General features: G+C 41.8%; 1 protein-coding gene across 2 annotated transcripts; it reads right to left on the minus strand.

The window, feature by feature from the left end:
* Positions 1–2,954: 2,954 nt before the first annotated feature.
* On the minus strand, positions 2,955–13,630 carry LOC104057762 (alpha-1-antiproteinase). Of its 2 annotated transcripts, XM_054069157.1 has the most exons (7): positions 13,554–13,578; positions 12,966–13,044; positions 11,542–11,595; positions 7,992–8,656; positions 6,916–7,186; positions 4,984–5,131; positions 2,955–4,360 (listed from the first exon to the last, which is right to left on the minus strand). In XM_054069157.1, exons 4-7 carry the CDS (start codon positions 8,638–8,640, stop codon positions 4,166–4,168), a joined length of 1,263 nt encoding a protein of 420 aa, XP_053925132.1. In that variant the 5' UTR covers positions 8,641–8,656; positions 11,542–11,595; positions 12,966–13,044; positions 13,554–13,578; the 3' UTR covers positions 2,955–4,165. The 2 variants fall into 2 exon arrangements, with proteins under 2 accessions (XP_053925132.1, XP_009557478.1); XM_009559183.2 differs by lacking the exon at positions 11,542–11,595 and having other exon boundaries at positions 2,956–4,360; positions 13,554–13,630.
* Positions 13,631–17,199: the final 3,569 nt, after the last annotated feature.

Genomic DNA, 17,199 nt, shown 5'->3' on the forward strand with positions numbered 1-17,199 from the left:
ATCACAAACACAACCAGATTCCCATGCTAGTCTCATCCAACAAAAACCCACACAACCACATCAACACCTGGACTGCAACAAGCTGGCCTTAAAAATGCTGGCTGTCATCAATGCTCCAACAGCAACAAGACTGTATGTTTCAACATCAGGTCTGTCTGGAGGCTGGGAACTCTGGGAGTGGTGATTTTGGCACATGTGAATGAGCACACAGGGATTTTGCCAGTGCAACTTCTATGTAGTCATCCCAGAAGGACAGTGACAGTCATTTACAGTTGGGAAGATTTTTTTTTTTAAATAGTTTTTTCCATGTAACTGTGAAGAAAACAACCTACTAGAATTTTTAGCTGTGATTTCACCTCCTCTTGCTGAGTTGCTGTCCTGTGTCACTGAGTATAGGCCTTCCACTGATTTGTAGCTGACTGGCTTATCTGAAAGATAAGATAGAATAAATAATGATGAAATCTTCTTATTTCTTATGCCTATCCAGAAAAAAACCCCAACCAAACGTCCTTTTCATCAAGTTGCTAAATATCTAGTGACTGAGTAACAGAATATAAATATATCAGATAAGATAGGGAGGCAAAGAAAACAGAGTCGTACTGATGCCTTTTGTAGTGCCCTCCCTGTTTTTCAAACTAATGAAGCAGTTTGACATGCTGTCCATGGGACAGGTCTCCCCTGACCCCTCAACGGAGAGGAGGGGAGGCTGGTAGCCCCAGAGCAGTCATCCAGAAGGTCTCTGGGCTGTGGGTTACGCTGACCCATGTCCGTCTTCATGCTGAACAAAAGCTGTCAGATTACACCGGCCTGAAGTGTAAATGGGGAGTTCCTTCCTTGACTCACTCCTCTTGTGGGGAGGCTAAAGGATGTGGGGTGGGAAGTGAGCAGAGTTTTGGTTCCCTTCTGCCAGACACAGCCTTGGATGATGGTGAGAAAAGAACAAAACATACCCTGAACACCTCCTTCAAGAAACAGTGTATGAGCTGGGGAGGCTGATGCAGTCTTGGGACATGGTATTTGGAACACTTGGACACTGTCAAGCTACAGTTGATAGCATGGACCTGGTGCAGCCAATGAAACAGGGCTTTATGCCTGGCCAAAGAACAACCAGGTTGCCCAAACCTGGAATGACTACAAGTGCAGCTGAGAGACCCATCGCCATGCTCAATTGCTGTGTCACCTATGGCAGTGGCTAGTAAACCTGGTTATTAATTGCTCCTGAGATGTGTCTGTGGCTCGTTTGTTTCCACATATTTCCCAAAGCACTGCATGGGAATAGCTCATTCGCCTGAAACCCTGCCTTTCTGCCTAGTCTTTCCTGCTCTGCTTGTGAGTGCCCTCAAGGTGGTCTGCAGGAGGCAAGGAGCCTTGTTGTCTTGCACCCTCCATTTCTTGGGAAGGAGCAGAGCAGGACCTGCTGGTGAAGCAGGTGCTATAGCTGAGCCAGCAGCATCTACCTCCTGCATGAACAAACGGTGCCGGTGGGTGGGCATGATAAAATGTTAGTCTGCAGGAGGGAGAGTGGGAGGCTGTGAAAAAGATCTGCTGCAGAGAGGAAATGCAAAGAGCGAGTGTAATAGGGAAAATCTGTTTGGTGTTGCTTGTAGTGACGAGCACAGGATTAGGAGAGTAGGACTTGTGGATGGTGGGGAGACATAAGAATGTGCTACATAACAAACGGCACAGCACGAATGTAGGCAGGGAGCAAGCTGTCTGCTGCTCTTTTGTGCTTAGTGTGGTGCCTGCCTCTTCTTCAACACTGTCTCTGGCAAATCCTGCAGTGGAAAATCACAGCATGATGTCAATATTCCAGGAGCTATTGCCTGATGAAACAAGTCTGGCAGACGGCTCCTGGATGCTGATTTTGGCATTGCCAGAAAATCCTCTATGGGAACAGCAGACATCCTTCTTTGCCATTGCTCTGTCTTCCCATGCTGGCACCAGGTACCACCTCACCGCTGTCCCTGCGACCTCCCCAACATGTTTTACAAACACAGAGATCACGCAGGAGATGTGGCAAAAAGCAAAGCACAAGCTGCAGAGTGCCAGTTCTGTGTGACAGCATGTTTGCCCCTGTACCTCCCTCCTGTGGCCCTGTAGGATCATATTCTTGGAATATGGAAAGAAAACAGTATTCTCACATCCTGCTTCTGAATGGGGCACGTATCTGTGAGAGGATCAAGATACCAAGGACAGGAACAAAAGGAGTCTTCTTTCCAAACTATGGATTAACATCCTGCAAAACTGAATGTAGCTGATGTGAGGGAGTCTCTCAATCTTCAAATCTCTCCCAGAACAGCATAGGGGACAACCTTCCTTCTACTATGCTCTATTTCAATGTGTATGTCTTCATCCACTCCAAAATGGTTTAAGACTGAACGATAATTAGTGCAGCTGCCACAGGTAACGCACATCTGGGACCTTTGTTTCTTCCACATTTCTTGATATAGACTGAGAATCACCCTAATAAAACTGATCATGTCAGTTTTTCACCTGGTGCAAATTGGTGCAAATCTAGGGAATTCAATACATAGCTAAAGATCTCATCTCTTTGGTCTCTCTCGTACGTAAGGGTTTTACTGTTGCTTTGCTGAGTGCCTGTTCTTTAACAGCAATTAACAGGAGGAGCAATAACAGCTAAAACTGACCCTAGTGATGCTGCACTGTGCAATCACATTTCAGGAAGACAAGAAACCTGCATAGTCAGATAAGGTGTGTTATGAATTATCACTTTGTGGATACTGGGCCACAAAACCACCCAAACAGGAAGGAGACAGGGAGATGATGTAGCACACATGCATCTCTCTCACTGGGAGTCCTGCCATTGAGGCTTGTCAATTGTTCATACGCTTGTCTGTAGAGAGACTGTGTCTCTATACTAAAAAAAAAAACCCAAAAAATCCAGTCAAAAAGCATGATCAAGCACCATGTATGAGAATTAACAACAGCTTTTTACTAGGAAGACAGAGCAGAAAGGGGTCTTTCCTTTCGACTGTGAAAGGGGAGACAGTGTTTTTACACCAGACTGATATATTCACTCTTGCTCTAATTTCACAAAGGTCATGCGGGACATTTCTGGGCTGTTGACTTCCCAAGCCATTTGACTGCTTCTAACATGCTTCCTGATGCTGTGACACCATTTCGTCTCCTTCCAAAACCCACAACTGCAGGGAAGAAAGGGGCAACTGTGCTCTTTCTGGTGCCTCTTGTGAGGGCAGCTCTGTTGGAAATGGTTACTAGCCAGCCCTCAAGCTGCCCTGTGTCCTACCTGGGTGCCTGCCACCACCCCCTCAGTCAGGCAATCCGTTTGTTGGGTGCTAATTATCTAATTTGTTGTCTGTAACAGGATAGAATTTGAAATATCTACAATTTTCTAGACACTCATTTTACATTTTCCACAAATCTCAGCTGAAAGTAGACTTGTGTAATTGCCAATCAAATACCTCATCTGCCCATCTGACTATGTGCTCCTTCCAGCCACTCATGGATACATGTGTGAGAAGTCAGCTACTTGCATGGGCTATCTAAGTCTGTCGACTTGGCAGTAAGGGGTTGAAAGTCTTCAGGTTCAAGAGCAGATTTGATCCTCCTGCTCTGTTTTGACCTGCAAGAAACTTGGGAAGATTTGCTGCTAAATTAATGCTAGAAATGATAATAGGCTTCTGATGGAGAAAGAAAATTTCTCTCTCTGTTGAAGACAGGTTTTCCTATGCCCAGTGCTGTCTACATTAGAAGCTTCAGTCTCCTGTGACCCTGCACTGTTGATCCAATTCTTCCCATCTCTTGTTTACTTACATATGCTAAATTACAACCACTTCTGCTTTGTTTGCAAGTGTTAATCATTTTATCTGGCTGACAATCTCATACTAAGCATTAGTCCTCCATTGTAATACAAATGCCTCTGAATGTGGGCAAATCTTAGATCTTTCCTTGGCTTTTAGTCAAGTAAAAAAGGTGTTCTTTGCTAGCTGAACTTAAAATACTTTCCTCCCTTCCTCTTAATCAAATGTCATGGTCAATACTGTTAGTTTTAGATAATGGCATAGAATGAAAAGTCTTGCTAAAAAGTAACTATATACTAAGCTGGCACACGTGGAAATAATTCACATCTTGCAGTTTCATATCTTCTTTAATCAGTAACAACAAGCAGAATTCATATGTCACTTCAGCTAGTGATACTTGGGTTAACTATTTTTCCTATGAAGAGCGTACTGTTTGTATCTCTATCGAAAATCAGCAGGAGGAAGGGATGGTTGAATTCAATAGTTGGAGGAAGAGACATTGTCACTATTTCAGCAGCAGCTGCTGCTGCTGCCTCAGTACCACTCTCATCAACATCCAGAGCAGCCTTATGAACAACCTAGGAAAAAACAGAACAGACAGTCATTCTAGGAAGACAACAGCCAGCTGAGAGATTAATAAGGCCCCTTTTAAAACATCCTTGCTTTGGAGGATCCAGTGAGAGGTGAGTAGGGGGAGCAGAGGTGTAAGCTGTGTTGTAGTCGTGGCTGCTTTAAATGATGTGGACCAGAACAGTGCTACAAAAAAATTTAAAAAAAAAAGAGCCCTTGTGTGTTTTTTCCTCTGGCCCAAAGGTTGGATGAAGAATGGAGATTCCACTTGTAAGGGCCTGTCTGAACCTCCAAAACTGAGTCTCCAGGGTGGGAGGACAGGCTATGCTGTGCCCGGAAGCATTAGCTGCACCCCTCAAGGAGCCAGGGTTGATGTTCCTCACATGTTCCAGATACCTCCAAGAGATCTCAGCTGATGCCAGTCTTGGAAAACAAACAGATATGCAACAAACATCTGATCTCTAGTGTCACTGAGGGCCAAACTCCTTTTGTAAGCTTGCAGGCTGAGCCCAGCCGCAGACAAGCTGGGAAGCTGGAAGCTGTATTTAGCTGGTGTTTCTCAATGTTACCACAGAGTGGTTTTCTTGTATGCTCATGAAAGAAAGGAGAAGGCTGACAGCCATGGACTTACTTTAGAAACCTTCAGCTCCAGGGCACCTGTGATACCAGAGAGATCAGCCTGGTCGGTGAACACATCCACAATTCCCATCTTGCTAAGAGTGTTCTTTATTTCATAGCTCTCAGAAATGGAAAATTTGGGGAAGTAGAGGCTCACCAGGCTGTTAGGTAGAAGAGAAACACAGAAGGTGGTGAGAAGAACTTTTCACTGAGGTAAATGATGATAAGAAAGCTGTGTAAATCCCATGAATGTAAAACCACAGGGGGCTGTTCTGTCCCTGAATGTACAATGAGCACTAATTCAGTTGCTGGTGCTTTTCATGGTGCTACAGGCACTATCATTCATAGTAATAATAACAGTAATAATAACAACAACAACAATATCTGCCAGGTGTTTTGCGTCAGCAAATCTGAGAACACTCAGCAAAGGAGGACAGTAATGACAGCTCCTCTTCACAGCCAGAGAAGATTTGGTTCAGATGTGACAGCCTCTGTTGCTCAAGCAAGTGGAGGCCTGAAGTGAGGCCCAGAAGGAGTCTTCTGGGGTAGAAGCGTACCAAACCTCAGCACTTCAAAGCAAAGCAGTGTTTTTGGCATAAAGATGGCATTTGGCATGGTTCCAGTGAAGGTCTGTGCCCTGCTGCCTACACTTTTAGATTTCCTATCTTCTAATCATCTTTGTGCCATCAGCTGGCTGTGATCCAGTTTGCCTTTGGCTGTGAGCTATCTGTAGGCAGTTCCTGCTAAGTACACTTTCTTTTAGATTTCTCTCAATGCACTGTCTAAGGCTCCTCAGAGCCTCAAAGTCACCTACTGTGGTGATTATCCTTTAGGTAATGTACATCTTTTGCTGTCTTGCCCAGAGATAGCTTGCTTTGAAGAATGAGATGGACAGGATCCAAGTTCCACTGCTGTAGCCTTTATGTGCTACCGCTCAGTGCACTAGAAGATGATGAGACCAAGATTATTAGAACTGGCATCAGCAGAACAGTAGAACTGAAATTGCCATTTGTTTCTCACAGCCTCTCCCATGAAGAACTTATTCTTATGTTAATCTTAGAGGAACTTGCACCAAGAATTCATTCAGATAAGGATTTTCCTGATTTTGCAGCTAAGAATTATAGATCTTTATTTTTCATATTTGAGGTTTTGCACTATTAGCTCATATCAAATTTGCTGCCCATTATGTTTTTATTAACTGCACTGGCATTTCTGTAGTGATGCACCAAGATTCATGGGTGAAAGCTGCACAGCTTTATTAGTTGTGAATTGGGGAAGAGGTTGGTAAATTAGGCACATATTAACTGGTGATAAGATCTCTTCCCCCTCAGACAAGCAAGGTTGTAAAATGGGTCAGCTGATCTTACTGTCAATGGTAGGACCTAACAGAACCTCATTGGATTTTTATAGTTTCAAAATCAAAATGCCAGAAAATCAGGACACCCACAATTACTCACTGTTCTGTTTTAACAACTGCTGTGTTCTGCAATGGTTCTTGTAAGAAAGATATTTGTGTAGGACATATTATGTATGTATGCATTACTACACACTGTTAAGTTATGGTTTATTTAAGGTTCAGACGTGTGTCTTAGTCACGGTGTGTCAGTGACATATGAGAGGTAAAATAAATTAGCAGAAACCTCAGTATAGGAGATTGCCTTAGAATTGCCACCTTCCTGCTCAGTCAAAGGGCTGTCATAGAAATGCCAGTCTAGGCTAGCTATGCAGGATTTTTGGGAGCCCATCAGGATGTTCTCTGCTACGGTACTGGGAGCAACAAGTCACACAAGCATCAAGAATAGTTAAAATAGCAACCAGCTGCAGGAATTTTACAGATAGGGCACACACTCAGTTCCCAGAATCAGCAAGTTCATAGTGTTTGCAGTCAAAAAAGAAAAAAGGCTATAAATCTGGGTGCTGCTGCAGCTGACTAGCAGAAGATTACCTCTGGAAGAGATGGTCTGACCATTTCTGGATGGTTTCCTTGACCAGAGTTTGCTCTAACTGCTTCATTTTCCCTTTTGATGGCAGAACCAGAAATGCAGTAGCACTCCCATTATAATGAAGCCGTACCACAGTGCATGACAAGTCCCCATCAAAATAGAAGTCGAATCTGCCCGTCTGGTGCATCATAGGGACTTTCACGGTAGTTTCAGCATCCACAAAGAATTCCCTTACTTCAGTATGCTCTGGTTTAAAAGGCTTTTCCCAGTTGCCTGATACAGAAAAGGAGAATGCAACTGAATATTCCATGTCCCATCCCATCATAGCTTGAATTTTATATAGCTAGTAATAATATTCACCTATTCCTCCATTTGTTAAGTTCAGAATTTTCAATGTTTTAAAATGCATACCACAGTAAGGCAAGAATCTTTGCCTGGTCAAAAGAGTGCATTAGATTCCAATTTAACTTCATTTTTCAGATGTCAGTAACAAACTAATTAGGCATTTTATTTGTTCTTGTCATTACTTTTCTGTTCAGGTGATGTAAGTAGCATTTAAGGGCTTACCTTACATCACCTATGTAGTCATAAACCATACGCATTTCATTTCTATTCACTTTAATGGTAAACCTCAATTTGAAGAAATAAATAATTTAGGATCCCGTATCTAAATGCTGCTGTCTCATGCTTAAGAGCACATCATCTAACCCACGGTAGAAATGCACTGTGTTTTCACTTTGTTCCTTAAAATGTCCTCCTTTCTTCATCACTGGTTTCTTCAGAAAATATATATACACTTGCATCTCAGCAACTTCACTGAAAATTAGAAGAACATGGAGGAATTGGTGTTACAGCTAAACCTATGAAAGCGAGCTCAGGCTGCATGGAAGGCTGCGGCTTGGAGCAGAGCTTTCATGGCTACCACAGGGACAACAAGGCTTGCCTGGGCCCCAGCTGCCTCCCTGTGCAGAACAGGCTCCTGTCACCTCTCCAGAATGCCATTAGGGGCTTTTCTGACCCATTAAGGAGCACTGGAATTTTCTGCAGAGCAATTTCCAGATGAGGTAGCAGGACTCACCTTTAAAGAAAACAAAGCTAGTCAGAAACATTACAGTCTGTGGGTCCATGTCCTTGACCAAATTAGTGATTTTCCCATGTGTTTTCCTCTCTATATAATCATTAATCTGCTTCTCAACCTTTGTGGGATTGTTAAAGTCAGTGGTAAAAGCCTCCAGCTGATATAGACCTTCAGCATCATCTAAAAACTGCTTTAGAGGTTTCAGCTTCTCTGTTAGAAAGATAGCATTCCCCATGTTGAGCTGTACTCCGTTCTCAGGATGGCTCAGCATGTGGATAAGGTTGTGGAAGCCTTCATGTATCTCTTTCTCCTGAATCTCTGTAAGGTTGAAGGCGAGTCCTTCCAGGATCTGAGTCTGAGTGGTTGATCTGGCCCCCAAGGCCAGCATTGCAAATGCAGTGGAGATGCTTACAGGAGAGAAGAAAATGTTCTTATTAGGTGTTTCCAGTGCAATCTCTTTAAACAGTTGAAATGCAAAGTCAGCATTGTTTGGCACTAGTTTAAGGCAAGCAATTGCTTCACCTTCATGATGCTTGTGGCCTTTAGGTTCATTTGGATCATGTCCATTGTGCTGGTTCAGTGGGAGCTGACCATGGACATCAGCATGAAGCCCCGCCAGTAGCAAACTTATGTAGAATGTAGTCTTCATCTTCTTGTCCTAAAACCTGTTGGAAAAAGGAGAAGCTATCACCAAGGTTAATAAATAAATGTTAGAAATAGTTATTCTGTCATTCCCACTGAATAATAAATCTTGAGTCTCTCTTTTGTCCTCAGCTTCCTTATTCTCCAACTCTTGCCAGACTTTTATTTTCCCAAGCCTCCTGGCAAGTCTCCACCAACTCTTTCTGCCACCCTCCCCTTAAATACTTGCAAAGGTAAAATTCGGCTGAATACACAGCACCCTCAGCAGGCCAGAGAATGGAACATATCCCATTAGAAAATGCCCAGTAGCTGATAACTGAAGGGGTGTGAGACCACTGTGCTTTTGACACTAATGGTCTAAGAAAATTTCTGGAAAGTACACCACAGAAGAAGTCTGGATTTTTTATTTTTTTTTTATGAGTAAAGGAAGAAAGAGGAAATTCATTCAAGTGGGCAGAAATCAATAGCTACATACAAACATAGTTTGAGCAAACAGGCATGAAGGAGATCTTTAACTAAACTTCTGGTCAGATTGATAATGCACCCTATTTCAAGAGAGAACAAATGGTGGTAACTGTTTCTCAGCAGCAAACCAAATACAAACCCCTGTGTATCTAAGGAATAGATACTCTCTCTTTATGAATAAAAATGATGTAACCCTTTAAATAAGAACCCGAAGTAATGTGTTATCTCTTAACTGACAAAACAAACCGTCAGAATGGGTTTCTTTTCAGCACAGCAGAAGGAGTCAGTTTCATTAACAAAAACAAGGCCTTATTTTTATCTCATGGTCTATTGGTCAGAGGGCAATACGTTTACCTTAACCTGTTATGCTTGGCTGTGGTATCTACATTCCTTTGAGCTCATGCTCTGCGCTGTATGAGCTTTTACAAAGGGACCTTGGAAACATGGATGTGAATGTCCCAGTGGGCCTCTTTCCAGGGAGGAATCAAGGCCAAAGAAACAGCATTTCTTAGTGAAGTTGCAAAGGACTTGGGGAGACGATGAGCTAGATTTGCTAAAACTTGTGCAAGCTGAAGCATATTAAACCAATTGCAACTTTCTGTTCCGGCATGAATCATTGTGAAAGAGTGTTATCAGAAAGTACTATGCTTATGGTCCTACTTTCTCCATAACATCAGAGGGAGCAATTTGTATTGGTAGTTGAATATCTATTTACAGTTAGACCTGCATAAGAATGACCAAACGTTTTTGTGCTATAATCAAATATTCCAACATTCATGTGTTTGATATAAGTATTCCCACAAAGCAGACCTGTTTATAACAGCACCTACTGTGTTACTGGCAAAAGGAAGAACCATAAAGGATCTCGGTAACTACATTTTCAATTACCATTCACAGGAGTTTTAAATTATAATTTGGCCTCCTCCTCTGATTTTGTCATTGAAATGATATGTCTCAATATATCTATCTACTTGTAACTCGACATAAAAAGCTCCGGTTCTGAATATTTAAAACTGCTATCAATGAGCTGATATATTAGTCAGACTTTGAATCATCTTTGAAACAAAAGCATTAGAGCTAAGCCTAATCTATTTCCACGTATCCTGCAGGCCAATTCAGAAGCTGCCTCTGGATAAATTGTTCACTGAACTGTTTACTCAGCTGCAGCCATAATTTATTATGAATAACATGCCTACTAAAGAAAGAAACATATCATTTTAAGTATGAGTCATCACCTGTTCCCTGCCTCATTACATTAAGTATTTATTATGAAACATGGGAGATACGTGAACTTCTCTATATACACATTGAAGTGCCAATTCCTATTTATTTGGAATGCAAAGTAGACATGGAATTTGACGTGACCTCAAAATTATGGCTAATTGATATAGCATGGTTTTGCTGTAAGGGTTCTGTAAGATATTGTTTACAGTTTTCTAAAGGTTTGTTTCCTATCCTAATATTTTTGCTCTATGTAGTTAGGACATGTTTGCCTTTTGTGGTTCATGTATACACTTTCATGGATTTAATTTCATTTTATTACAGCTCTGAATTCACAGATAATTAAATACAATCTGAATCTGAATCATCCATCTGTTACTGAGTGCTGGCCAATCACAAACAATCAAGATATGAATCAGCCCTCATAAAAAATCTTAATACTCATTGATTTAAAAATCATGGGATTAGAAAAGACTCAGCAGCAGCAATTAGCAGAGGGTTATTTTGTTGCTTAAACCTTGAACGTAAAAGTGTTCCACTCTATTAGGCTGTTCTTTGAAGCATAAAAGTACTTTTACGGTAGCATTTGCATTCTGCAAGCCTTCAGAATATGGTTGGGCTTTGTTACTTCATATTTGATATTTACTGTTCCATTTGAGGTTATCAGTGCTTCTAGGCTAGCAAATGATTACCAGTGATAAATTGACAACAGAGACTCTATCAGTATGAAGCAGAAGATGCAGATTCACATATGGTCTTAATGATTAAGGGTTTTTCCTACCAAGCATACTTGATAACAATTTATTAAAAAGCAAAGAGCTGAGAACCTGTGCTGAAAAGCCCTTAGGGAATTCCCTATATGAAGGGGCTAATTTTGCAGGAAGCTCACTATCTCAAGACATTTAGTCCTATAATCTCCAGAAAATGTTTGTTCATAAACATGGAATAGAAGTAAAAAGCTCTTCAGTTCTAAATCCAAATCTATACTGACTTGTTGAATAGAATGAAAGAAAATCCATTTACTTCTCTATCTCTTTTATTCTCTTTGCCTGTGGTACACAATGTTAGTATATGTGTGATATTCAAGAAAAGTTTGCATTCATGAAGAGCTTTCAATCAAACCAGACAATGGCACAAGAGCATGTCAACATGTGAAGGACAGTGTTTCTTTAAGCAATTTATCTGTAATAGATCTGGTGATAATATTTGTTGAACATATTACCTCTTCCCTATCACACAATCTTTGCTAATGCACGACCCAGAATTACAGTATATCCTAGAAAGAAAATGGAGAAAACTAGAATTAGCTGAAGTTTTCCTAGAATAATTCCACTAGAAGACCTGGAAGTGAACTGGATGGTTTACTGACTGACAGAACTTGCTTCTTGGCATATATAGCTAATTTGTTCACGTTAGTGCTCATTTTTACTTCTGTGATTTGGAGAGATAATTCTGAAAACTTTTTTCTACCTTTATAGTCCCATGTAATGGTCCAGGAGATGAATATTCATCCCATGCTACTCCCATAAGGGGTCCTCACTGATAACCTAATTTTAGACACAATGAAAATTTGCACTGTGCAAAAACATATGTAGGCATGAAATAGAAAAGCTATTTGCTCACCAGATGGTGCTGCTTCCCTCTTGATGGTGTCTGAATTAGGAAATCTGAGAAATCTGTTTCCTGAAATCTGCACTGTGATTTCTTGAAATCTGCACATCAGGCACATCAAGATGGACACACCACAATCAAGGTGTCTGCTGAACTAATCTCAGCTACCCAGGGCTAGAAGCAAAAACAAAATCACCCAAACACACAGTAAAAGTCACAAGAGAAAGACTTGACTAGTCATATCTGTGTGTGAGAAAATGACCTCAGGAACCAACTGTCCAGGACTGTCTACTTATAGGAGCACTACAAACTAACATGTGCTTTCCTGGCTGGTCATACCTCATTGTATGTACCCAGACATGCTCAAGGTCTTTTCCAGACTGATCAGCTAGACATTTACTTGTCTTGTGATTCAGAGTTTTGATGCCTCTGTAACTGAGGCCCCTAGGAAAACTGCAAGAACAAGCCAAGGTCATTGGATTCTGCAGAGAATGCAACCACCGTGACTATTTCATTGAAAGTAATTTCTTTTGCAGCAAAACTGTGGGAGTCAGGCTTACACTATCCTTTAGAAGTGTATGACTGTTCACAGAGCTATTCCAGGTGTCATCTATCTGTCTTCTGTAAGGCAGCTCAGCATTGAGAGCTCACACGGGAATCACACGTTCAAAGAGTGCCAACACTTCCTTGCAGGCCTCCTTTTGTCTGGAAATAGATGAATGGGAGCTCTCACTCTTCTACCAGACCATCATCACTTTTTGTGATGAACGTGAGTTACTGAACAAACTCAGAGATGAAGCATTGCTGGGGCCAGAGGATAAAAAGAAGATAAAAAAGAAGATATAAAAGAAGATAAAAAAGAACCAGTGCAGTAGTTAGGGCAGTCAGGTGGGACAGAAGAAAATTTCTTCTCTCTGAAAATCAGCAGTCCCAAGAACAGATTAGACCAGGTTCCTAGTTTCCACATTCCGGTGTGCCCAAGAGCACTGCCCAGTTTCTGGCTCCGTGAACGTGTTGGCCTCACTGTGATCTTACCTTCTGTGACCATGTGGAGAACACTGTTTTTTCTCCTTCCCTCTCAATGATCCTGCAATCTGATGATTAGATATCTCATCTAAAAGAGAAGCAGACCTTAGATGTCATATTGTCTAAGCAAAGATATTTCTTGTAGACCTTGAAAATGAAAATCAGCAGAGTTACTTTAAAAGAATCACCAATACATTAGAAAAAGCTCTGAGCACCTATCCTTAGGCTTTTAATGGAGTAGAGTCTATTTCCTCTAGCAGGAGATACATCTAGGAAAGACCCACTTTTAGGTCCTTAGGTTTTGTTGGATCCAGAAATCAGCTAGCGTCCCCACAAGGCAACTAGACACTCCACTCTGGCTTTTAGATTCTTACACCCCCTGCTAGCCACCTGATAATAGGCAACTCCATGCCTAAATTGTAATGCCTATATCCTTTATATCCAGCTGACTCAATAAAAGCCTCTTTATCAGTGGAACAATTGCTAAGACAGGTTTCAGTATAAGTTACAACCACAGGAAAAACTTAAAATCAATAGTATGTAACATGAGGAAACACTTTTAAGTCTCTATAGGAAGCAAAAAAAATCACTACTTACACCAGCTTACAAGGATTCTGCTGTCTTCACCAGGACTACCCTGCCGTTCCCTCTGTTATTTATACTGTTCAATACCATTATGAAAGCAAAGCGTCCTCTAGAAAACATTAACCAGGTCAGACAGGTGTTATTACTTTCAGAATGGTACAGAGTAAATAGTGAAGACAATTTTTGGAGAAGGTACATGTTTTTTGCTGTATATGCATGGCGAAGCCCTACCTTTGCTTACAGCAGTCAAGAGTCCTCCTATGTTTCTGTAGATCCTCCTGTTGAGAATCCAGTCCCTCACTCTAATAAATACTTCACATGCACCATTAACTTCTGTAAACTGCACACAGTAGAAGTATGGAAGTGAGTAAAATTAAACACACAGATACCACTAGCTAAGACACCAAGGAAAAGACAGCTGGATACATACTGCAGCCAAATATCTCAGTATTCTGCACAGAAATATTTTGCTTCCTCTACACCATATATTTAATAGCTTTTATTTGATATATTTTTTTTTAAATGATCTACTATTTCTTAATTATCTACATTGGCATTAATAAGGGTAAATTTCTGGGGGCACCACTAGTAAACTTAAAATTAAAGCACTAGTACTAGTGTTGATAGTAGCTGAGGGTTGCCATGGGCATGGTGACGTGATAGCAGAGATGGGCACTCAGGAGTCCGTGATACCCAGAACACCCCAGGTGGATTGGCACCACCCAGTATCTCATGCAGCAATGAATGGAAGGAGAAATTGTTGCCTTGTGCTTTGTGACTGTGGGCTGGCACAAGGTGGAGGAACTGCTGAAATGTAGGCGAGGAAGCACTGAGCCAGTACAACAGAGTACATTTTCACATGGAGGTGAACCCATGCAGTCAGGCGATGTGTTTTACATGATTTTTGCTTAAAGTCCATGCAGGAGGCTGTGCTCCTAGAGCATCCATGGATGGCCAGCCACAGGGGCTGTGCTAACGTGGGTATAACAGCGCGAGTGGAAAACTCTCACAGTTCAGTATCCAGCTGAACACTTTCCACCCAAAAACAGTAAAAGTACACCAAGAGAAAAATGCGAACACAAGAAAAGAAAAAAATGCAGCTATGAGTGAAGTTATTGAGAAAAGTGAAGAAAACCCCAACTGACTTAATATGACTTAATTTAAAAGCAGCTTAGTCTTGCAATTGAAAGTGTCCTCTATCTGTGACATTTCTATGGGAGTGAAAGAAGGAATCCTTCTATTTACTCCTCTAGGTCTGAATGAACGTACTAATGCCCTTCATTAGTTACCTAAATGCTTTGAATCCCAAGTTATTTTAAATTTTTTAAATTACTATTATTATAAGATCTTAATGATACTATTTAATCATCAGTAAAGTGGCAAAATTAACAAGAGTCAGCCAGTGTGAATTCCCTGGGAAACAGGCTGGCCGTAGCCCAAAAAGAATTAATTATTTAAGTTAGAGAAACTGTATGCTTGCTTCTCTGGCTGAGAAACGCTTCCATCTTTTTAAGGTATTTAACTAATTGCCCTGAAAGCCGTTTTAAAACATGATGGGTTGTTGTCCTGATGATGCCCTCTGGAGTACAGAGAGGACACAGGTCCCTTCTATGTCAATGCTGAGATTAAATGTCGGCATGCAGCTGGTGAAGACAGTATCTCTCCACTGCCAGGTTATGCTTAATTTGTGAAGCTTTGTCTCCCACTTTATGTCAAAGGGAAATGCAGTCATGGTTCTATAAACAGTTCAGCTGTGACCTGCTGGAACAAGTTAACCGCAGCACCAGTACAAATCAGAGGCAACTCTGTCAAGAGTCTTCTCCAGTCCTTCCAAGCAAAGATATGGCAGATCTGCAGATCTTCACCTTTAAGTTGCATCTTCCTTGATTTCATGTTCTACACTGGTCCTGCCCCCCGACAGTCTCACACAGTAAATCCAGGCTCACTCTACTGGAAGAGTGTCTTTCTCAAATGTTAATTTCAGCGTTAATAAGGTAATGCACACATGGCACTGTCCCCCAAGCCACCGCTGTGAGTCTTTCTTTCACTCTAACATCAATTTTTTTCTGCAATGCAATAAAGACAGTTTGGGTCCCAAGGAGTCTTTTACTTTCCATCACTTCTGAATTTTGACTCTGAGTCTGCTTCTCCTTTTTCTCATGCTGTGGTTTTACAATAGCTTTAACCACTGAAGTAGAAGATGCTGCTGCCAGAGGTGTTACATCTTTCTCGTATGTCTCTGGGATTGTCAGGGGAGTGGAGCCCTGGAGAAGTGGGGAGAGGCAGGGAGACCTAGGTTTGTTCAGCCTGGAGAAGAGAAGGCAAAGGGGGATGCTGTACCTGCTGTCCTCCCTTATTTAATGGGCTATGTTAGAGAAAAGACGGAGCCAGATGTGCACAGTGACAGTGTGCAAGGGAGGGGACACAAAGTGCAGCAGAGGAAATGCAAATGAGATGTGAGGAAGTAATGTTCACACAGAAGTGAAACACAAGCACAAGTCACCCTGTAAGGGTGTGAAATTGCCATCCTTGGAGGCATTCAAAACCTGGCTGGACATGGCCCTGAGCAACCTAAGCTAGATTCCAGGCTGGTGCTGCTGTGAGCAGGTGGTGGGGTTGGATGACCTCCAGTGGTGTCTTCCAACCAAAATTATCCTGCTTTTTCTAATAAAAATTACTGTGAAAAAATTATCTCAGGAGTCCCTGTCTCCACTCACACTGCAAGTTTGCACCTCACCCAGCAGGGAAACCTCTTTCTGCTTCTCACTGCGTGACTCCTGAAGCTTTTCCCTGAACTGGTAAGCCCCCTGGGAAGATGTCCTCTCCCTCATCCTCTGGCATGCCCTAGTAGAACCACAACAAGGCAAGCAGATAGCCTCCCATCCTGACTGCCCAGGCATAGGTTCTGCCAGAGCACAGCACGAAATGTGCTCGATGGGAATAAACAAATCTGGCAGACCATCTGTCGTGCTCCCAGCAAGCCACAGCTGTGGCAGGCAACGTGCACCACATTGTGACACCGCCTGGGCTCAGGCTCGCAGAACTGTACAGTGCTTTTCTCCTTGGAAACTTTAAAATTTTCCTGTACTGATTGTGATCTCGTTAGGGATCCATGTAGCTGCCTTGATTTCTCTAGATCTGCCTCTAATTAAGACCTGCTAATGATATGCTTTTAAAGAGCCTATGTGGGAGAGAAGGAAAATGCTGAACCTTGTAACAGGCAATCTTGAATGGGCTATTTCGAAGTTCAAAGTAAGATACTGCCAAAGAAGCACTTGATACTGACATTTTCCTTCACATATCTCCATTAACATGGTAATTTTTCAGATGTGTCCTTAGTGGGGTGTTAGAGCAGTTGAGTTTTAACTCCATTTTCTTCCTTAGAGATGAAAGACGCAGAAGACTGTGGGTGTCTTAACAGTTCTGATTCTTTGCTGTTTAGCCTCAGCCCAAGATAAAGCATCTCCAAAGATGAACTCACATGTTTGCAGTGGGGAGAGCCATCTCTGATTATTGACAAAATCCTTTAGCACAGAAGAACAGAATTTGGAAAATGTTCAAATGCTTGCTAATTTCTTTTGTACATTTACATTTTCTTATTATCTGAGTAGATATGTTCTGCTTTCTTGCGCCATGAATAGACAATATATGTGATTGG

Source organism: Cuculus canorus, chromosome 5, assembly GCF_017976375.1.
Source record: "Cuculus canorus isolate bCucCan1 chromosome 5, bCucCan1.pri, whole genome shotgun sequence".
Classification (NCBI taxonomy): Eukaryota; Metazoa; Chordata; class Aves; order Cuculiformes; family Cuculidae; genus Cuculus; species Cuculus canorus.